Genomic DNA, 19,586 nt, shown 5'->3' on the forward strand with positions numbered 1-19,586 from the left:
AAAAAAAAAAAAAATCAAGCTCCATCTGGTTTACTGACCCATATCCCACTGGGAAGGTTACTAGCTTTCCACTGTTTTAGTTTACGTCTGGGGGCTGTACAGTCATTCTTTTCAAGTGGATTTACTAACTCTTAAAAATGACTAGCAATCTTAAATATATATGTTCTATTATAACTATATATGGAAGTTTACAGCTAATTTCAGTGCAAAACATCCGGGCTGACAATAACATGTCATTCTAGATTTCAGAGGCATCAAATCTGGGAAGAACTTTCAACCTAGCCTGAAAGCACACCACATGGGTGGCCAGAGAAAGGCGCAGGACTGGCATCTTGGAACATCTTTCATGGCACCGTGAGGAAAAACTACGACCTTGTTGTCAGGCGGCCATCAGCTGGCCAGCTCTACAGAGCCATCGCTGACGGTATTACAGCTGTACTTATTATGCTTCTGTATTTGCTTCCTAACTCTAGACTCTGTCCTCCCAGGGAGCAAAGTAACTTTCCTAATTATCTTTATATCCTAAGTCTAATAATGGGTATCAAAAAATAATTTTAAAATGCATAGACTATATTACTGTCTCTGCCAAATTTTCCCCCATAGAAAACTCATTTTCAGCCCTTTGAAGTCTCTGGTCCATTTAGTCTACAAAAGTCTACTATTATGGAGGAAAAATACTGTGCAACTGTTTAACTGAATAACGTAAGAATTGCCTTCTGTACATGTTAAGAATTGTCTTAGGTATTGTGAGTCTTAGAAGGAAATATAAAACATATCTAGTCAGAACTACCAATAACGCTTGATTTTAGTAAATAATCTAATCAACTGATTTAAATCCAGAATTGGAAATATACACACTGACCTACTAAAAATATTAATTAGCACCAAAAGATAACAGACTAACACAGTTCCCAATATACACTGATGTGGAAGGACAACAGCATAGCAGAAGGTCATAATGTGAGTATTCTGCTGGACCTCCACTCTCCGCCCCCAGTTTAGAAGCTCTCATATTATGGAATCTTCAAGTGATCACATTTCCCAGAGAGGCATGGCTAAGATTAACGCAGTACCTTTACTGTTGCCTTTGAGATGCTTTCTAGTTTAGGCAGCACCACTTCTCTACTGTTGAAAGTGGGTTTAGACCCGCTATTACGCAGAACCAAGAACCGAGGAGCATTAGGCTTCCTTTGGTTCTCGTCATATAGAACAGGGGTCCCCCAACCCCCGGGCTGCAGACTGGTACCATTCCGGGTCCTGTCAGGAAACAGGCCACACAGCAGGTGAGCGGCGAGCTAGCAAAGCTTCATCTGTATTTGCAGCTGCTCCCCAGTGCTAGCATCACCGCCTCAGCTCCACCCCAGATCCATTCTCACAGGAGCACCCATCCCTGCTGCCAAAAAGGTTAGGGACCGCTGATATAGAAAATCCATCTGTATATTTAAAGTGATTTTTATCAATTGTTATCATTCAACACTTGTGTAGGGTCTGGAATTTTTTAATGAAAAACAAAATGGTCTAAACGCAAACTTAAGGTATAATCCTTTTTACAAAGGTTTCTTGTAAAACACATGGCAAGGAGTATTATAATCAAAAAGTTACATATTGAGTCATCGTAATCTCTAGCAATAGATTTAAACGTTAATACAAAAAAGTCCTAAAAGGTTACTCCTTTGAACCTTGTTGATAAATTTAAGCTTTAACCAAAACATTCACTGTATATTTACTGTACACAATTAAAAATATGTGGTTTTCAATGAATTTATGGACTCTCAAAATCAGTTCTTCATCACATCTAATTCTTTCTGTCAAAAAAGCAAATACATGAGATAAAAAGATGGAAAATCAGTATAAATGAAATAAAATAAAAAGAGACTTGTACCTTAGGCCTTTTTGAGAAACCAACGTTTTAAATTAGCATTTAAATGCATTAAAAGTAACATAAGCACATGGTTTTCCAAATTAAATAGCTTTAAAAGCTTGCAATAAAATGACCAGTCCTCTGTTCATCCTGTCCTGTTCCCCAAAGATAAGGGCTTTCAACTCTTCACTGTGTTTTTGCCTAGAATGTATCAAATATTTCTAAATATCATACTTACAGTGCTCTCTAAGTTTAGATTTATCTATTGGCCTCTTATTATGGAAGCTGAGAATTTTTGCATTTGTTTACATCTATTTCACTTCAACTTTTTTCTTAATATCTCACAAGTTTTGGTTAAAATTTGTTTATACTACTGTAACATAAATGTCATTCTGAGATGTTAACTTGAGAAATCTTTGCACCTCTCAAGTGAGTCAGAAATCTTTTCCTGGATGGCGCATAATTGCATATTTTGGTTTACTCCCTTATTTTAAAGAAATAATTTATTCTTCAGTAGTTTCCTGAAAGGGGGTTAAAAAGATATTTAAAATATTATTTTATTATTAGATTCGAGTATACAGTACATTGATTAGACATTTAGTTTATAAAACGATCCCCCTAATTGTTCTTTCTCTCCTCTGGCTCTCTACCTAGCCATTATTTTTTCTTTTCTTTTTTTTTTTTTTTTGAGACTTTAAGTGACTAAAATTTACTTAGGCTACTTTCCCGCTTGACTGACAATGTGACTCAGTCAATATAAAATTTTAAGTTGAATTTTTTCTCTCATAATTTTAAAGGCAACTCTTCATTATTGCTAGTTTTCAATGCTGCTATTAGGAAGACAAATGTTATTCTTACGACGACTTGTTAGTAGGTAACCTATTTACCTCTCAGGAAGCTTTCAGCTTTAGTAAGCTGAAATTTTACATTTAAGTGCTAAATATTTATTGGACTTTTTAAATCTAGAGACTCATATCTGTGTTTTGGGAAAGTTTTTTTCCAGCTTTACTGAGGTATAATCGATATATAACACTGCATAAGTTTAACATGTACAGTGTGATGACGATATATAGTGTGAAATGAGTACCACAATAAAGCTAGTTAATATATTTTTCACTTAACATAATTACCTTTCTGTTGTTGCTGTTACGAGAACATTTAAGACCTACTCTTTTAGGAACTTTCAAGTATATAATACACTATTGTTAACTACACTCACCATGCTGTATATTAGACCCTCAGAACTTAATCAATCCTCTTATAACTGTAGAAGTTTGTACCCTTTGACCAACATTCTCCCCACTCCTCAGCCCCTGGCAACCACCATGCAACTCTTTCTATGAGTTCAGCTTTTTTAGATTACAAAGTATTTATCATTCTCTATCTGATTTATTTCACAGCATACTGCTTTCAAGGTTCATTCATGTTGTTGCAAATGGCAGGATAGCCTTTATTTTTGCTGAATAGTTTCCCATTATATAAATACACCACATTTTCTATATCCATTCATACAACAATGGATACTTAAGTTGTTTCCATGTCTTGGCTATTGTGAACAATGCGACAATAAACAGCGGGGTACAGATATCTCTTTGAGATCCTGATTTCAATTACTTTGGATAAATACCCAAAAGGGGGATTGCTGGGTCATACGGTAGTTCTATATTTTATTGCTTGAGGAATTTCCATACAGTTTTTCATAATGGCTATACAAATTTACATTCCCACCAACAGTGCACAGAGGCTCCCTTTTCTCCACATCCTTGCTAGCATTTATTTCCTGCTTTTTGGATGACAGACATTCTAACATGTGTGAAGTAATATTTCATTGTGGTTTTAATTTGCATTTCCCTAATGACTGGTGGTCTTGAATACCTTTTCATGTATTTATGTCTTCTTTGGAACAAAGATCCTTTGCCTATTTTTAAAATGAGATTATTTGGTTTTTATTGAGTTTTAAGCGTTGCTTACATATTTTGGACATTAACCCTTTATTAGATATACGGTTTATAAGTATTTTCTCCTATTTTGTAGGTTGACTTTTGTTGATTGTTTTATTGTTTATTGTTTCTTTTGCTGTACAGAAGCTTTTTTTTTTTTTTTTTTGTGGTGTAGTCCTACTTACTGATTTTTGCTTTTGATGCCTTGTGCTTTTGGTGTCATATCAAAGAAATAACTGCCAACACCAATGCCAAGCAGCTGTTTCCCTGCACTTTCTTCTAGGAGATTTACAGTTTCAGGTTTAACACTTTAGTCCTTAATCCATCTGGAGTATTTTTTCTGCATGGTGTAAGAGAGATACGATTTCATTCTTCTGCATATGAATATCCAGTTTTCTCAACACTTACTGAAGAGACTATCCTTTCTCTATTGAGTACTATTGGTTCCCTTGACAAATATTAGTTGACCATATATGTGTAGATTTATTTCTGGGGTCTCAATTCTGTTTCATTGGTCTATATGTCTGATTTTTTTATGCCAGTATCATACTGTTTTGATTACTATGGATTTGTAACATAGTTTGACATTAGTAAGTGTGATGCCTCCAGCTTTCTCTCTCAAGATTACTTTGGCTATTCAAGGTCCATTGTGGTTCCACATGAATTTTAGAATCATTTTTAATATTCTGTGGAAAACACCACTGGAATTTTGACAGGGATCTACCATATAGCACTGAATCTATAGATGACTTTGGGTAGGATAAACATTTTAAAAATACTAATCTTCTGATTCATGAACATGGGATACCTTTCCATTTATTTGTCTTCTTTCATTTCTTTTATCAATGTCTTATAGTTTTCAGTGTATAGATTTTCACTTCCTTGGTTATATTTATTCCTAAGCATTTTATTGTTTTTAATGCTACTGTAAATGGGATTGCTTTTAAAATTTCTTTTTCAGAGAGTTCATTGTTTGTGTATTCTGATTTCTGCAATTCATCTTTGCATGCTGATTCTATATCCTGAAACTTTACTGAATTTGTTAATTGGTTCTAACAGTTTTTTAGTGGGGTCTTCAGGATCTTCTATGTTGGGGGGGTTCTTCAGGATCTTAATTGTTTCTGCAAACAGAAACAATTTTACTTCTCTCGTTTCAATTAGGATGACTTTTTTTTTCTTGCCTAAATGCTCTGACTAGGACATCCAGTACTATGATGAGTGGGAATGGGGAGAGTGGGCACCTTTGTGTTGTTCTTGATCTTAGAGAAAAAGCCTTCAACTTTTCACTGTTGAGTGTGATTTTGTTAGCTGTGGGCTTGTCATACATTGACCTTTATTATGTTGAGATTTTTTTTTTCCTATGCTCTCTTTGGTGCAAGTTTTTATCATGAAAGAATGTTAAATTTTGTCAAATACTTTTTCTGCATCTACAATGATCATTTGACTTCTATCTTTTGTTCCATTGATATACATATCACATTTATTGATATGCATATGTTGAACCATCTTTGCATCACAGAAATAAGTTCCGCTTGATTGTAGTATATCGTCCTTTTTACTCTGTTGTTAATTTTGGTTTGTTAGTATCTTGTCAAGAATTTTTTGCATCCATTATTCATCAGGGATAGTAACCTATAGTTTTCTTGTAGTGTCCTTATCTGGCTTTGGTATCAGGGTAATAATGCTAGCTTGTAAAGTAAGTCTGGGAATTTTCCTTGCTCTTCAATTTTCTGGAAGAGTTTGAGAAGAACTGGCATTCATTCTTAAATTTTTGATAGAATTCAACCATGAAGCCATCTAGTCTTAGGTTCTTCCTTGTTGGAAAATTTTTGATTACTAATTCAATTTCTTCACTTGTTACTGTCTGTTCGGTTTTCTATTTCTTTATGATTTAGTCTTGGTAGGTTGTATGTTTCTTTCTAGGTTGTCCAATTGCTGGCATGTAATTGTTCACAGCATTCTCTTACGATCATTTGTTTCTGTTGTATTAGTTATAGTGTCTTTTTTCATTTATAATTTATTTGAGTCCTTTTTTGATCAATATAGCTAGAAATTTGTCAATTGTTTATTTTTTCAAAAACAACTGTTAGTTTCATTGCTCTCTTCTATTGTTTTTGTATTCTCTATTTCATTTATTTTGCTCCTCTTTGTTATCTCCTTCCTTCTAACTTTGAGTTTAATTTGTTCTTTTTCTAGTTCTTTGAGGTATAAAATTCAGTTGTCTCATATTTTTCTTCTTTTTAAGATCAAAATATTTTTTTTAATGTAGCCATTTATCACTATAAACTTTCCTCTAAGAATTGTTTTTGCTGCATTCCGTAAGTATTATTATGTTATGTTTCCTCTAGTTTGTCTCAAAAAAGTTTTTTTTTTATTTCGTCTTTGGCCCATTGGTTGTTAAGGAGCATACTGCTTAATTTCCACATATATGTACATTTTCTAGTTTTCTTCCTGTTATTGACTTCTAGTTTCAAATTACTCTGGTCGGAAGAGATATTTCAAATGATTTCAATCTTCTTAAATTTGTTAAAACTTGTTTTGTGGCCTAACATATGATGTATCCTAGGGACTGTTTTCTGTGCACTTGAGAAGAATGTGTATTCTGCTGCTGTTGGATGGAATAGTCTGTGTATGTCTCTCGGGTCCATTTGGTATTAAATATAGTTCAAATCTAATGTATCCTTATTGATTTTATGTCTGGAGAATCTATCCATTGTTGAAAGTGGGGTATTAAAGTCCCCTACTATTAATTTACTGCTGTCTACTTCTCCCTTCAAATATGCTAATGATAGCATTACATATTTAGGTGCTCTAAAGTTGGGTGCATATATATTCACAGTTGTTACATGCTCTTAATGAACTGACCCTTTTATCATTATATAATCACCTTGTTTCTTGTTAACAGTTTCTGACTTAAAGTCTGTTTTGTCTGATGTCAGAATAGCTATCACTGCTATTTTTTGGTTCATATATTTCTATCCCTTCATTTTCAGCCTATGTGTCCTCAAAACTAAAGTGAGTCTGTTTTAGGTAGTGTATTCTTGGATCATTTTGTTTTAATCCATTCAGCCATTTTATGTCTTTTGATTGAGAATTTAATTGGTTTATATTTAAAGTAATTATTGATAGGTAAAGATTTACTGTTGTCATTTTAGAAATTGTTTTCTGGCTCTTTTTGCAGTTCCTTTGTTTCTTACCTCCTCTCTTGCTGTGTTTCTCTGTAAATCGATGATTTCCTGTAGTGGCATGCTTTGATTCCCTTCTTTTTATCTTCTGTGTTATCTACTGTAGCTTTCTGCCTTCTGGTTACATGAGGCTTACATAAAACGTCTTATAGATATAACAATCTATTTTAAGCTGGTTATAACTTAACTTCCATCTCTTTTAGACAACACCCCCACTTTATATTCTTGATATCACAATTTACATCTTTTGATACTACACATCCATTAACAAATTATTGTAGCTACAGCTATTTTTAATTCTTCTGTCTCTCGAGTTATATACTACTATATAATAGTACTTGAGTATTCTGAATTTGCTTATATACTTATCTTTACCATTGTGTTTTATATTTTCGTGTTTTCTGTTTCTGCCAAGTAACTCTCATATATATTTGTTTTAGTCTCTAACTTTCATGTGGCAGGTTTCCTCAATGTCTATTGGTGCCTGGCTGTCTGGAAGTGCTGTGTAGGATCTGCTGATCACTGGGTTTCACTGTATGGAGGTTTGGGGAAGGAGATGGTCATCTCACCTAACAACTTTAAATGCCATATATACTCTCATGACTCTCAAGTTATTATAGCTGAACTTCACTTCTGAACTCCAGACTTTCAATAACTCAGTTTGGAGGTCTAAAAGGCATCCCAAGCTGGAAAAGAAAAACAGAACTATTGATCTACAGTGCTCTACTTTCTAACTTGCTTCTCCCACGATGTTTCCTATTCCACTCCTACCCAGGTCAAAGCCGAGCAGGTCAACATAGCAGCCACTCTCTGACCTTTCTTTTTTGTACACACACACCAATTCGATCTATCAACAATTCTCACTGGAGCTATCTCTAACACATATTCAGAATCCAGCAACTTACCACTTTCACTGTTCCAACCCTAGATCAAGATACTAAAATTAAAATTTCTGGCTTGAAAACTGCTCCTTGTTTTCATTTTTTGCCTCACTCCAGTCTTTCTGCATATATCAGCTGGAGGAAGACTTTTAAAGTGTAAGCCTCAGGAAATGAGTCACTCCCTCTAAGAGCATCAGTGTATATCCTAAGTATGGCAGCAACAACATACAGCAACTATTTGATCCCATTAATTCCTCGACATATGGACTATATTTCATGGGCTTCAGGAGCAAGCATCGGAAGGAACTGTCCAGCAGTTCCCTAAAACTGAGCGTAAAACTCTGTATGTAAAACCATATGTGCATTGGACCGAGAAGAAATTTCATCTGACCCTTCATGACCCAGAAAGTCTAGAACCAAGACCCTAGATTGTTGAGGGAAGGAACACATCTTGTTCATCTTTAATTTATCTCACCACCTACCACATGGCACAGAGCATAGTTAAGGCGACTGTACATGAACGCTTTTATACACTAGTAAATATACATAAGCGAATACACAGAAGCAACTGGTGTGTTATTTGTATATTATTAAGGAAAATTCCCAAGGCCCCTGACCAGGCACCATATTTTGTATCCTCTCTGTTCCCCAACAAATTAAATTTTTTAAAAAGAGAAACTACAAAAACCGATAGACACAGAAAATAGTTTGGTGGTTACCAGCGGGAAAGGGGAGGCACGGAGGCAGATAAGAGTAAAGGGGGTTAAATATATGGTGACGGGAGATTTGACTTTGGTCATGAACACACAATGCAATATACAGATGATGTAGTATTGAACTGTATGCTTAAAACCTATATAATTTTATTAACCAATATCACCCCAATAAATTTAATTTAAATAAAAATAAGTAAGTAAATAAAAAGAAATTTTAAACTAATTCTAAAACTTGTAATTCTCACCAATATATACTCTTTGAATATATACTCCTCAAAGTGACGTTTTACCTAGTTCTTTAGTCTAAACTTAATACTTACCTGCGGTTTCTGATGTTTATATGTTTTACTTTAAAATTTTGTACCTTTCTTTCAGTTACGTCTCATTCAGACAATAAAATGTAACCTTGGTCATCAGTCAACTCAATACATTTTTATAACAACCAATAGACAGCTAAGGATTGATCAGGATTTATTTCTTATAAATACTGATAGATTATTTCCAGGTTTAATCACTACATTAACCAATAATTGGCTCTTTTCAGCTTCAACTATCTTTTCTCCTTAAGAGGTGGAGAGAGCTAGAATTTTAGTAACTGCTGCAGGCTGAAGGAGCTCTGTTCACCAGCAAAATCAACAGATAAATGTCCCATAGACATTACAGGAAGCTCAAAAACTCTGTACAGTAATTCTGTTTAGAAAAGCAAGTGTGATATGTCCTGTCGAAATATGGAAGCCCCCTTAAATATACCGGAACAAAGATAAATGAACAATTTTAAAAACACTGTTTCATAACATAATTAGAAAAAATAAACAAAGGAGAAAAAAAGAGGTGTGCAGGAACAAAATACCCTGTGTTAGATTTCTTACCATTTTATAGAGATCTGAGACACTAATCTGGTCTGAATCCACTACTTCAAAGTCCTTTCGAGGTACCAGATCCAGGCCCAAATGCCTAGTAAAGAGAAAGAACACACTCAGTATGCCATGTCCTCAGATTACTCACCCTCTTTATGTGCCTGGGAGCCCATACCTGTCATGCCCTTGTGGACAGAGGCTCAGACACTGCCCCAGGAGGAATGTGCCTTTATCCAGTAATACTTAACTGTGCTCACCTTTAGATAAATAAATGAGGCTAGAAATTTTACGTCTCACAATTCTAGTCATCAAGCAGTTTCCTTGTGATAGCAGGCTGTCATTCAATATCACATTTTTAACAGATTGCTTGAGTTCATTAAGGATGAGATTTCTATAGATCATTAATAAGTCACCCTTAGTTTTCTATTTCTCCTCATCCTACAAGTATGCTCAAGGTTCAGTCATGCATTACGTCCATGAGGATGAAAAGTTATCCAGGATCCAAGTAGATTTGTAATTCAAAGTCAAACACATAAAAATTACCACTGAAGATATTAAATTCAAAGAAATGCATGTTTTCGTTGAGTTTTATCTCATTTTCAATTTAATTAATACTGACACTGGGTCATAGTAAAGACTTTAACACATATTAGCCACTATCTTAAGAAACTTTAGATGGAAATTTAACCAAGGAGTACTACTACTAAAGAACACACTATTTAGAAGATCTGGTATAACCTGGGCAGAAAGGGAGAAGTCATGGTGATTAATGGTTGACTGGGAGGCAGTATGAGGCAGTGGAAATAACTCTGGATACAGTCGGAACTCCTGGGTTCAAATAGGGTACATAATTTATAGTCAATAATGTTAACTCCTTTCTCACTCTCTAGAACAACAGCTCTAAACCTGGTGTCCAAAGGAGCTGTGGACTCCTGCCCTGCTTACAACAGTATGTGCGTGTATTCATGTGTGATGTTTTTCTCAGTAGAGGGTCTGTAACTCTCATCAGGGTTTCAGAGATGCTCTGCGACGCTCTACTCCAAAATAAGGGTTATTAATTATTGCATCTGATAAAAATATTTCACAGACAATGGAAAAAGAGTAAGTGTTCTTTTCTTCAACTAGACTATGAACTACTTGTAGAAGATGCTAGCAAAACTAATTCTGGAGGCTCTTTCTGTACATAAAACTTCCACGCATTTAAGATAAAGCCGTGTGTACATCCAAACTGCAGATCTACTTTATTTTATTTATAATTTACACCCTAATTATAGGAAAGTATATGAAAAGGTTAAAGAAACAGAAATAAGACTGTTAAACTAAAAACGGAAAATCAAACCTATATGAAGACAGAAGCAAAGATACTAATTGCATAGACTAATATGATTATTATGTTTAAGAATTAAAATTTAGATGTGTACTTTTTAGCAGGCAAGAAAAAGAAATGTATTTTTCTATTAAAGGATAAAAACTCATGTTTTTCTATTATCTATTATAACTTACGTTATCTTATAACAGAAAAAACATGAGTTTTTAAAGAAAAAGTAATTTTTTGGTACTAAATTCCCCTCCCCCAAACCCTTACAGTGATGAGACTGGTAACACACCATTGGCCTGAACTGTGACAGTTCACAGTTTAATGAGAAAACCATGCCATCAAATCTGATTATTGAAGTTAATGCACTTAAATCTATAAGGAACTTTGTTTTATATCAAAGAAATACTCCATTTGATTACCTCTTATTAGCTATTGTTTCTCTGAAATAATTTCGGGTCCCTGTCTCCTAACACTTACAGCACACAAAGGCAGTATAGCACCAGCAGAGCAAGAGAGAGCTGAAGCATCTCCTTTCTACCTCTCTTGTCATAAAAGGCAATTTACATTATAAAGATAATTTTGCAGATATGATCTTAAATATTCAAAATACTTTTCCATCCATGTGGAAAAACAGCGAAACGATGACAAAATATTAGTATTTGTATTAGGGAAGCATAATTACACAATTACTCATTTAAAACATTTTCCAAATTTTCTGTAGTCATGGTATCGAAACCTTTTTAAATACAAAAACGAGACAAAATTTCATACATATTCTTTAACCACCAGAGGTCACAAAATCTATGATAGTCTCAACATAGAATTAAGTAACAAAAAGATTACTCAAATAGTCCAATCAAAATAGATGTTTTCAACACAATAGCTTTAAAAATCCGCACGGATCCAAGTCAACAGGGCCGGGATTACGTCCGCGCACTGTTAGTGAGCCGCACACAGTGACTGACGGCCCCGTCTGGGGCTGGCATCCGCCAATCCCCGACATAGCACCGACGCTCTTACCTCGCCTGTCCATTGAACTACCCGCCATGTACCCAGCCGCTCGCTGCACAGACACTCTCTGAGGGTCTTTTGTGGACCAGAACGGCGGTGAGGAATCAAGTGTTGGTGTTCGCCATGCTAATTCTCCCGGGGGCAGTGTTTCCCCTCCCCGAGAAGTCCCTGGAGCCCAGTACCTTTCAGTTTCTCAATTCTATTATCTTAGGGAGTAAAACAATGATTAATGGGTGATCTGATAAAAAAGAAGGCGCGTTCCTTCTAAGATTGTCTTCAGTGGAGGAAGTGTGGTTTCAAATGCTAAATTGGAGGACTGTCCTCATCACGTCTCAGAAGGCAGAGAAGCTGCTCACTGAGAAGCAACACGCGGTTCGCTACAAATTTCCCTCTGAAAAAGGTCCCTGGCTGTTTGGTCCTACAGGTTACTCTAAGAATAACACAGAGTAGGTGCATGGAATGGCCGACTTAGTCCCTTCTTCATCCTCGCAGCGAAGGGAGGCCGCACGGCAAGGAGCTGGAGGCACCGGCTCCGCGGTTCGACTGCCTGGTTTCTATCTGGGCTCTTCCACGGAGCCGCGCTGTCTCCTCTATGATCACAGGGTGTTGTAAGGCCTGATGCAAGGAAAGCACTCAGCACACAGCCTGGCACTGTGAACTGCTACTGCTGTTATAGTTATTACCCTTATGTGTTACATCATTCGTCAACATATGGCTTAAGGTACAAGGATTGTGATCAGACATATAGTGCCTGAAAAAAGACTCCAACAGATGGACACGAGCAGATGTACATCTACCAACACCGACACACAGAGGTAGCAAGGAGCTGTTTTCAAAAATGGTCCTTCTAACTGCTTAGGTGAACAGTCTCCAGAAAAGTATTTAGTCTTCTCTAGCCACCTGCCATTGGTACTTGTTCATCCATTTCAATAATTCAATAAATATTTACTAGCACCTACTCTGTGCCAGGCTCATGCTGAACTTGGAGACACAGCAATGAACAAGAGACACGCGCCCTGTTCTGCATTTTCAGGTGCACCTCTCTAAGGGCCTGAATCTTTACCACATTCTATGAATTCTACATTTATTTTGAACATTCTCTGTTCTATTTTCTATTGTATCTTTTCCTCTGGGGTTCCTCATCTGAACCACAGAACAAAGAAAACAATTTGAAGTTAATTAATTGCAGACAATAAATGTTTTAAGGCATTAGGACTTAGTTCTTCCTCGGAATCATTTGAGAAAGGCTGGAGATCATTTCCTGTGGGCAGTGAGTTCCCTTTTCTAATACTTAGAGCATAGTGATCATACAGATAGTAAGTATGCTAATGAAAGCGTGGTATACTTATATTTATGTAATAAAATATAAGAAGATGTAACTAATTACAGCTACCCTTTACCGGACATTTACTCGAGATAGGCATTTTATGCACATCATCACTAAACACTATGGGAAGTAGACAGTATCAGACCTTTTTTAACCTGAGGAAAGCGAAGCATGCAGGTTAAACTCAGTGGCCTATTAAGGGAGCTGAGTTGGGTTCATCTCAAGTTAGGTCTGTCTTCTTCTGAACCTGTGGTGTTTTCACTATACCTGCTTTCTATTAAGAATCATGAAAGCTAAGTACCAATGGCTATCAGTGAACGTAATCAATTCAGTCATAATAGTTTGAAGGATGATTTTGTCAAAACCTCAATCTGGAAGGGAACAAATACCAATTGGTAAATGAATGACCACCAGGCATAAGAACAAAGACATGTTATTAGATTAATTTATGTAATACCTACCAAGTGCAGGCACTGTGTCATGCTAAGTGCAGGGTATGAGGAGAGCAAAACAGATTCGCAAAGGGCACGTGTGTGTGTGTGTACATCAGTCATCTGATGTATATCAGTCAACCTCCTTGAGTAGGGCAGGATACTGACTGGTGGGAACGATACCCTATCAGAAGAAGTCTAATAAAGTCATTGGAAGTGTCTGCTTATGTCAGATGCCCTGAAGCTGGAAAATATCACCATGCCCTGAAAGGAAAAGTTCTGAGCCACAAACTTTTCTGAGTCCTAGCTAAAAATCCACTCAGAGGACATAAACCAAGCAGGAAGAAAGGGAGATGTATGGGTTAGGATTTATGAAAATCTGAGAAAGAAGACAGAAAAGGAAGGAAAGAGTAGGGAAAAAATATAGAGGAAGAGGAAAAGAAAAAATAAAAATTAGAAATTATATCCTTATTGGTGATTTGTCTTAATAATAGCAATTATTTCATTTGATACTTATAATTTAAGGAAACATCATTCTAATTCAATAAAAGCTTATAAAATGCTTACGTTTTATTAAAATATGAACTTTCTAAAGAAGAAACACAAAACTCTATAAATTACTTAAGAATAAAATATTTCTGATGTAGATATTTTTCTAAAGCAAAGATCAGTTACGTTGGGTCAGTCCTGAGTTAATGCAATTTTAACTTAGCTATGCTGTATTTACTGTGGTGATGAGATCAGAGACCGAGAAGAAACTTTTATAAACATCTTCATGGAAGGTGTTGAAAATATTAAATTAATACATTAAAATTACATTGCTAGACAAATTATTTTAAAATTCCCTTGGCGAGGATGTAATTAACTGACTCTTTGTATAGGGGACTTGAACACAGACAATAACTAAAGGATTTAAACACAACTTTGTTTTATGCTCTTCCTCTATTTTAGTTCCTAAAAATATAAGAACACAATTTTGTAAGTGGTGATTTCTACCTGGTACAATATTAATAATTTTTACTTATGGAATGAGTCCACACACTGAATAGGTTAACAGGTATATGCCACATACATTTAATGCCTAAATATTCCAATTTTTTGTCAAATAAATCATAATTCCTAATCTCAGGAAACAAAATAAAAATTGTTGTTATGTAGATGTGGAGAGCTCAGCATTTAATATGAATTCTAAATAAAAGTATCTAGTTTTTAAGTGTATACCAGTTTAGTTTTTATCCTTGAAAGTTCTAACTCAATGTTAAATCAGATATATATTATGGGACATACAGTATTCACACTAGGAGCATAGAACAAAGATCAAACCACTCATAGACTAGAAATACTCGCAATAATTTGCCAGGGTTTAAGACCCACACTTAAAAATAATCCAAGAGATAGTAAGGTCCTGCATAAAGTGTATGGACTTTGGGATCAGTTCTGGGTACAAATATCAGCTTTACCACTTACTATGTAACGCTGAAAAAAGTGTTTCTGAACCTCAGTTTCCTCATTAGGTAAAGCATAACTAGTCTTGGAAGAGCACAAAAGCATTTCATTATAACAGTGCATATAGGTTAGACCATGCACTTGCCACTGTGATATAGGTAGATGTATTCAATAAACTATTGAATTGTTATTAATAGCTTCTGATACAGTTTCTAAAAAGGTAAAGCCACAAGTCTACGTAAGAGCTTACAGAAAAGGCATAACAATTTTAAATTATATATAATTAATATTTAATTATATCAATTAAGACAAAAATACATTCAGCAAACATCGATTGTGCATCCACCACGTGCCAACATGTGCTGAGCTTCAATATTTTATGGCACTGATAAAGTGCAGTAGAACAAGAAGTGCGGAAAAATAAAGGCACGAAATGAAAACAATGGATGTGGTTAGCAGTGCTTGGCTACTGCATGCGAGTCTCCTTTATCTGACCCGAGTATGAAGTGACTTTATTTTTACTACATACCACCTCATTTTTCAAAGTAAGAAGGAAATTTTTTAAAGGAATTAGTTTAAGTGAGAATCAGAGAGAACTGTCCTATTGGTTTTGGGGGCAATATGTCTTTTTCCTTTAATAATGACAGACCCACAGAGTTCTCATTTAAGCTTTTAAGTGACTATGTTTTCCACTGTGGAGAAAGGGGAAAATAGAAAGACAAGGAAGTAGGGAAGGGAAGAAGTGGAAGAGGGGTGGTGAGAAGGAAAGATGCAGAGAAGTGAGGAGAAGAGGAACGTGGAGAGGAGAGGGAGACAGAACAGCGGGGAAGGGGAACGGAACTACGTTCCTGATTTTTGTTCACTAAAGTGGGCATATACATCTCCCCTCCCCAACGCGTGTGCGCACACACATGCAAACACACTTTTTGTTGAGAAAAAGTTATTTGTGGAGTTGGAATAACTCTATAATTTACAGATAGGTATTTATAATGGTCTTAACCTTTTTCAAATTATAATTTGAACTTGTTTCCAAGCTATCATCTTTAAGTTTTCAGATTTGATTGCAAAATCTGGTCTTTCTTCCAAGTTTTATTATAAAGAGGTATTGATATTACTAAAATAGTATCTTCTTTGTTTACTGGTATGTAGTTGCTGCTAAACTGTAATATAAGGACTTATACAACTGTTGGTTTCATCAGTTCAAGTGTAACGATTTGCTTGGCACACAGTAATGTTATGAAATTATTACTAGCATTGATTTTTTAAATAAATTTAAAGATACCACTTTATAACATAATACCATTCGGGGCCGAGGAGATAGGCTCAGTAACTACAGTAAGTTAACATACTGTATTTTACTAAGATTTTTATTGCCCAAAGTTAGATTTAGAGAACATCATCTGATCTATGGTATACCTGAATCTACATTGTATCATATGAGGAGTCTCTGGCATGTGCCAAGCAACGCTATTAACAGTCAAGACAGGGCCATGCCCTGAAAGGAAAAGTTCTGAGCCACAAACTTTTCTGAGTCCTAGCTAAAAATCCACTCAGAGGACATAAACCAAGCAGGAAGAAAGGGAGATGTATGGGTTAGGATTTATGAAAATCTGAGAAAGAAGACAGAAAAGGAAGGAAAGAGTAGGGAAAAAATATAGAGGAAGAGGAAAAGAAAAAATAAAAATTAGAAATTATATCCTTATTGGTGATTTGTCTTAATAATAGCAATTATTTCATTTGATACTTATAATTTAAGGAAACATCATTCTAATTCAATAAAAGCTTATAAAATGCTTACGTTTTATTAAAATATGAACTTTCTAAAGAAGAAACACAAAACTCTATAAATTACTTAAGAATAAAATATTTCTGATGTAGATATTTTTCTAAAGCAAAGATCAGTTACGTTGGGTCAGTCCTGAGTTAATGCAATTTTAACTTAGCTATGCTGTATTTACTGTGGTGATGAGATCAGAGACCGAGAAGAAACTTTTATAAACATCTTCATGGAAGGTGTTGAAAATATTAAATTAATACATTAAAATTACATTGCTAGACAAATTATTTTAAAATTCCCTTGGCGAGGATGTAATTAACTGACTCTTTGTATAGGGGACTTGAACACAGACAATAACTAAAGGATTTAAACACAACTTTGTTTTATGCTCTTCCTCTATTTTAGTTCCTAAAAATATAAGAACACAATTTTGTAAGTGGTGATTTCTACCTGGTACAATATTAATAATTTTTACTTATGGAATGAGTCCACACACTGAATAGGTTAACAGGTATATGCCACATACATTTAATGCCTAAATATTCCAATTTTTTGTCAAATAAATCATAATTCCTAATCTCAGGAAACAAAATAAAAATTGTTGTTATGTAGATGTGGAGAGCTCAGCATTTAATATGAATTCTAAATAAAAGTATCTAGTTTTTAAGTGTATACCAGTTTAGTTTTTATCCTTGAAAGTTCTAACTCAATGTTAAATCAGATATATATTATGGGACATACAGTATTCACACTAGGAGCATAGAACAAAGATCAAACCACTCATAGACTAGAAATACTCGCAATAATTTGCCAGGGTTTAAGACCCACACTTAAAAATAATCCAAGAGATAGTAAGGTCCTGCATAAAGTGTATGGACTTTGGGATCAGTTCTGGGTACAAATATCAGCTTTACCACTTACTATGTAACGCTGAAAAAAGTGTTTCTGAACCTCAGTTTCCTCATTAGGTAAAGCATAACTAGTCTTGGAAGAGCACAAAAGCATTTCATTATAACAGTGCATATAGGTTAGACCATGCACTTGCCACTGTGATATAGGTAGATGTATTCAATAAACTATTGAATTGTTATTAATAGCTTCTGATACAGTTTCTAAAAAGGTAAAGCCACAAGTCTACGTAAGAGCTTACAGAAAAGGCATAACAATTTTAAATTATATATAATTAATATTTAATTATATCAATTAAGACAAAAATACATTCAGCAAACATCGATTGTGCATCCACCACGTGCCAACATGTGCTGAGCTTCAATATTTTATGGCACTGATAAAGTGCAGTAGAACAAGAAGTGCGGAAAAATAAAGGCACGAAATGAAAACAATGGATGTGGTTAGCAGTGCTTGGCTACTGCATGCAAGTCTCCTTTATCTGACCCGAGTATGAAGTGACTTTATTTTTACTACATACCACCTCATTTTTCAAAGTAAGAAGGAAAATTTTTAAAGGAATTAGTTTAAGTGAGAGTCAGAGAGAACTGTCCTATTGGTTTTGGGGGCAATATGTCTTTTTCCTTTAATAATGACAGACCCACAGAGTTCTCATTTAAGCTTTTAAGTGACTACGTTTTCCACTGTGGAGAAAGGGGAAAATAGAAAGACAAGGAAGTAGGGAAGGGAAGAAGTGGAAGAGGGGTGGTGAGAAGGAAAGATGCAGAGAAGTGAGGAGAAGAGGAACGTGGAGAGGAGAGGGAGACAGAACAGCGGGGAAGGGGAACGGAACTACGTTCCTGATTTTTGTTCACTAAAGTGGGCATATACATCTCCCCTCCCCAACGCGTGTGCGCACACACATGCAAACACACTTTTTGTTGAGAAAAAGTTATTTGTGGAGTTGGAATAACTCTATAATTTACAGATAGGTATTTATAATGGTCTTAACCTTTTTCAAATTATAATTTGAACTTGTTTCCAAGCTATCATCTTTAAGTTTTCAGATTTGATTGCAAAATCTGGTCTTTTTTCCAAGTTTTATTATAAAGAGGTATCGATATTACTAAAATAGTATCTTCTTTGCTTACTGGTATGTAGTTGCTGCTAAACTGTAATATCAGGACTTATACAACTGTTAGTTTCATCAGTTCAAGTGTAACGATTTGCTTGGCACACAGTAATGTTATGAAATTATTACTAGCATTGATTTTTTAAATAAATTTAAAGATACCACTTTATAACATAATACCATTCGGGGCCGAGGAGATGATAGGCTCAGTAACTACAGTAAGTTAACATACTGTATTTTACTAAGATTTTTATTGCCCAAAGTTAGATTTAGAGAACATCATCTGATCTATGGTATACCTGAATCTACATTGTATCATATGAGGAGTCTCTGGCGTGTGCCAAGCAACGCTATTAACAGTCAAGACAGGGTGTAATTTAATTTAAGCAAACAAGAATAGGAATCGTCACTTCAAAAGGTCACGACTAGCCAATGCAGGGTTGTACTTATTTCCTTTCTCCTGATGAACAGTACCACTCTGGGGTGGCTCCACTGTTTGTTGGATTCTGTTTCCACTCCCCTGATCTGCCCTTCTCCTTCTGCAGGAACATTCTCAAATCCCTTCTCAGGGGCCATGAAACAGAACTTCTGAGACCTCATGTACTTCACACTGGCTTTGTTTGGCCCTTACACTTGATTAGATAGTTTGGTTGTTTATGAAGTTCTTGCTGGCAAATCATAGCCAAACAAAATTTCGAAGATATTATTTCATTAAATTGTAACGTCTAGTGTTACTGATAAAACTTTTGAGGCCAACGTGATTCTTATATTTTTGTAAAAAGACTGTTTTTCCGTCTGAAAACCTTTTAGGATCAT

General features: G+C 35.3%; 1 protein-coding gene across 1 annotated transcript in view; it reads right to left on the bottom strand.

The window, feature by feature from the left end:
- The window catches only part of DOCK3 (dedicator of cytokinesis 3), a 285,004-nt gene that overhangs the window by 159,408 nt on the left and 106,010 nt on the right, over positions 1–19,586 (bottom strand). The window contains exon 6 of the mRNA XM_011364750.2: positions 9,453–9,537. Coding sequence (XP_011363052.1) covers positions 9,453–9,537 — 85 coding nt within the window. The remainder of the gene's footprint in view (positions 1–9,452; positions 9,538–19,586) is intronic.

Source organism: Pteropus vampyrus, unplaced genomic scaffold (genome assembly GCF_000151845.1).
Source record: "Pteropus vampyrus isolate Shadow unplaced genomic scaffold, Pvam_2.0 Scaffold100, whole genome shotgun sequence".
In the NCBI taxonomy this organism is placed as follows: domain Eukaryota; kingdom Metazoa; phylum Chordata; class Mammalia; order Chiroptera; family Pteropodidae; genus Pteropus; species Pteropus vampyrus.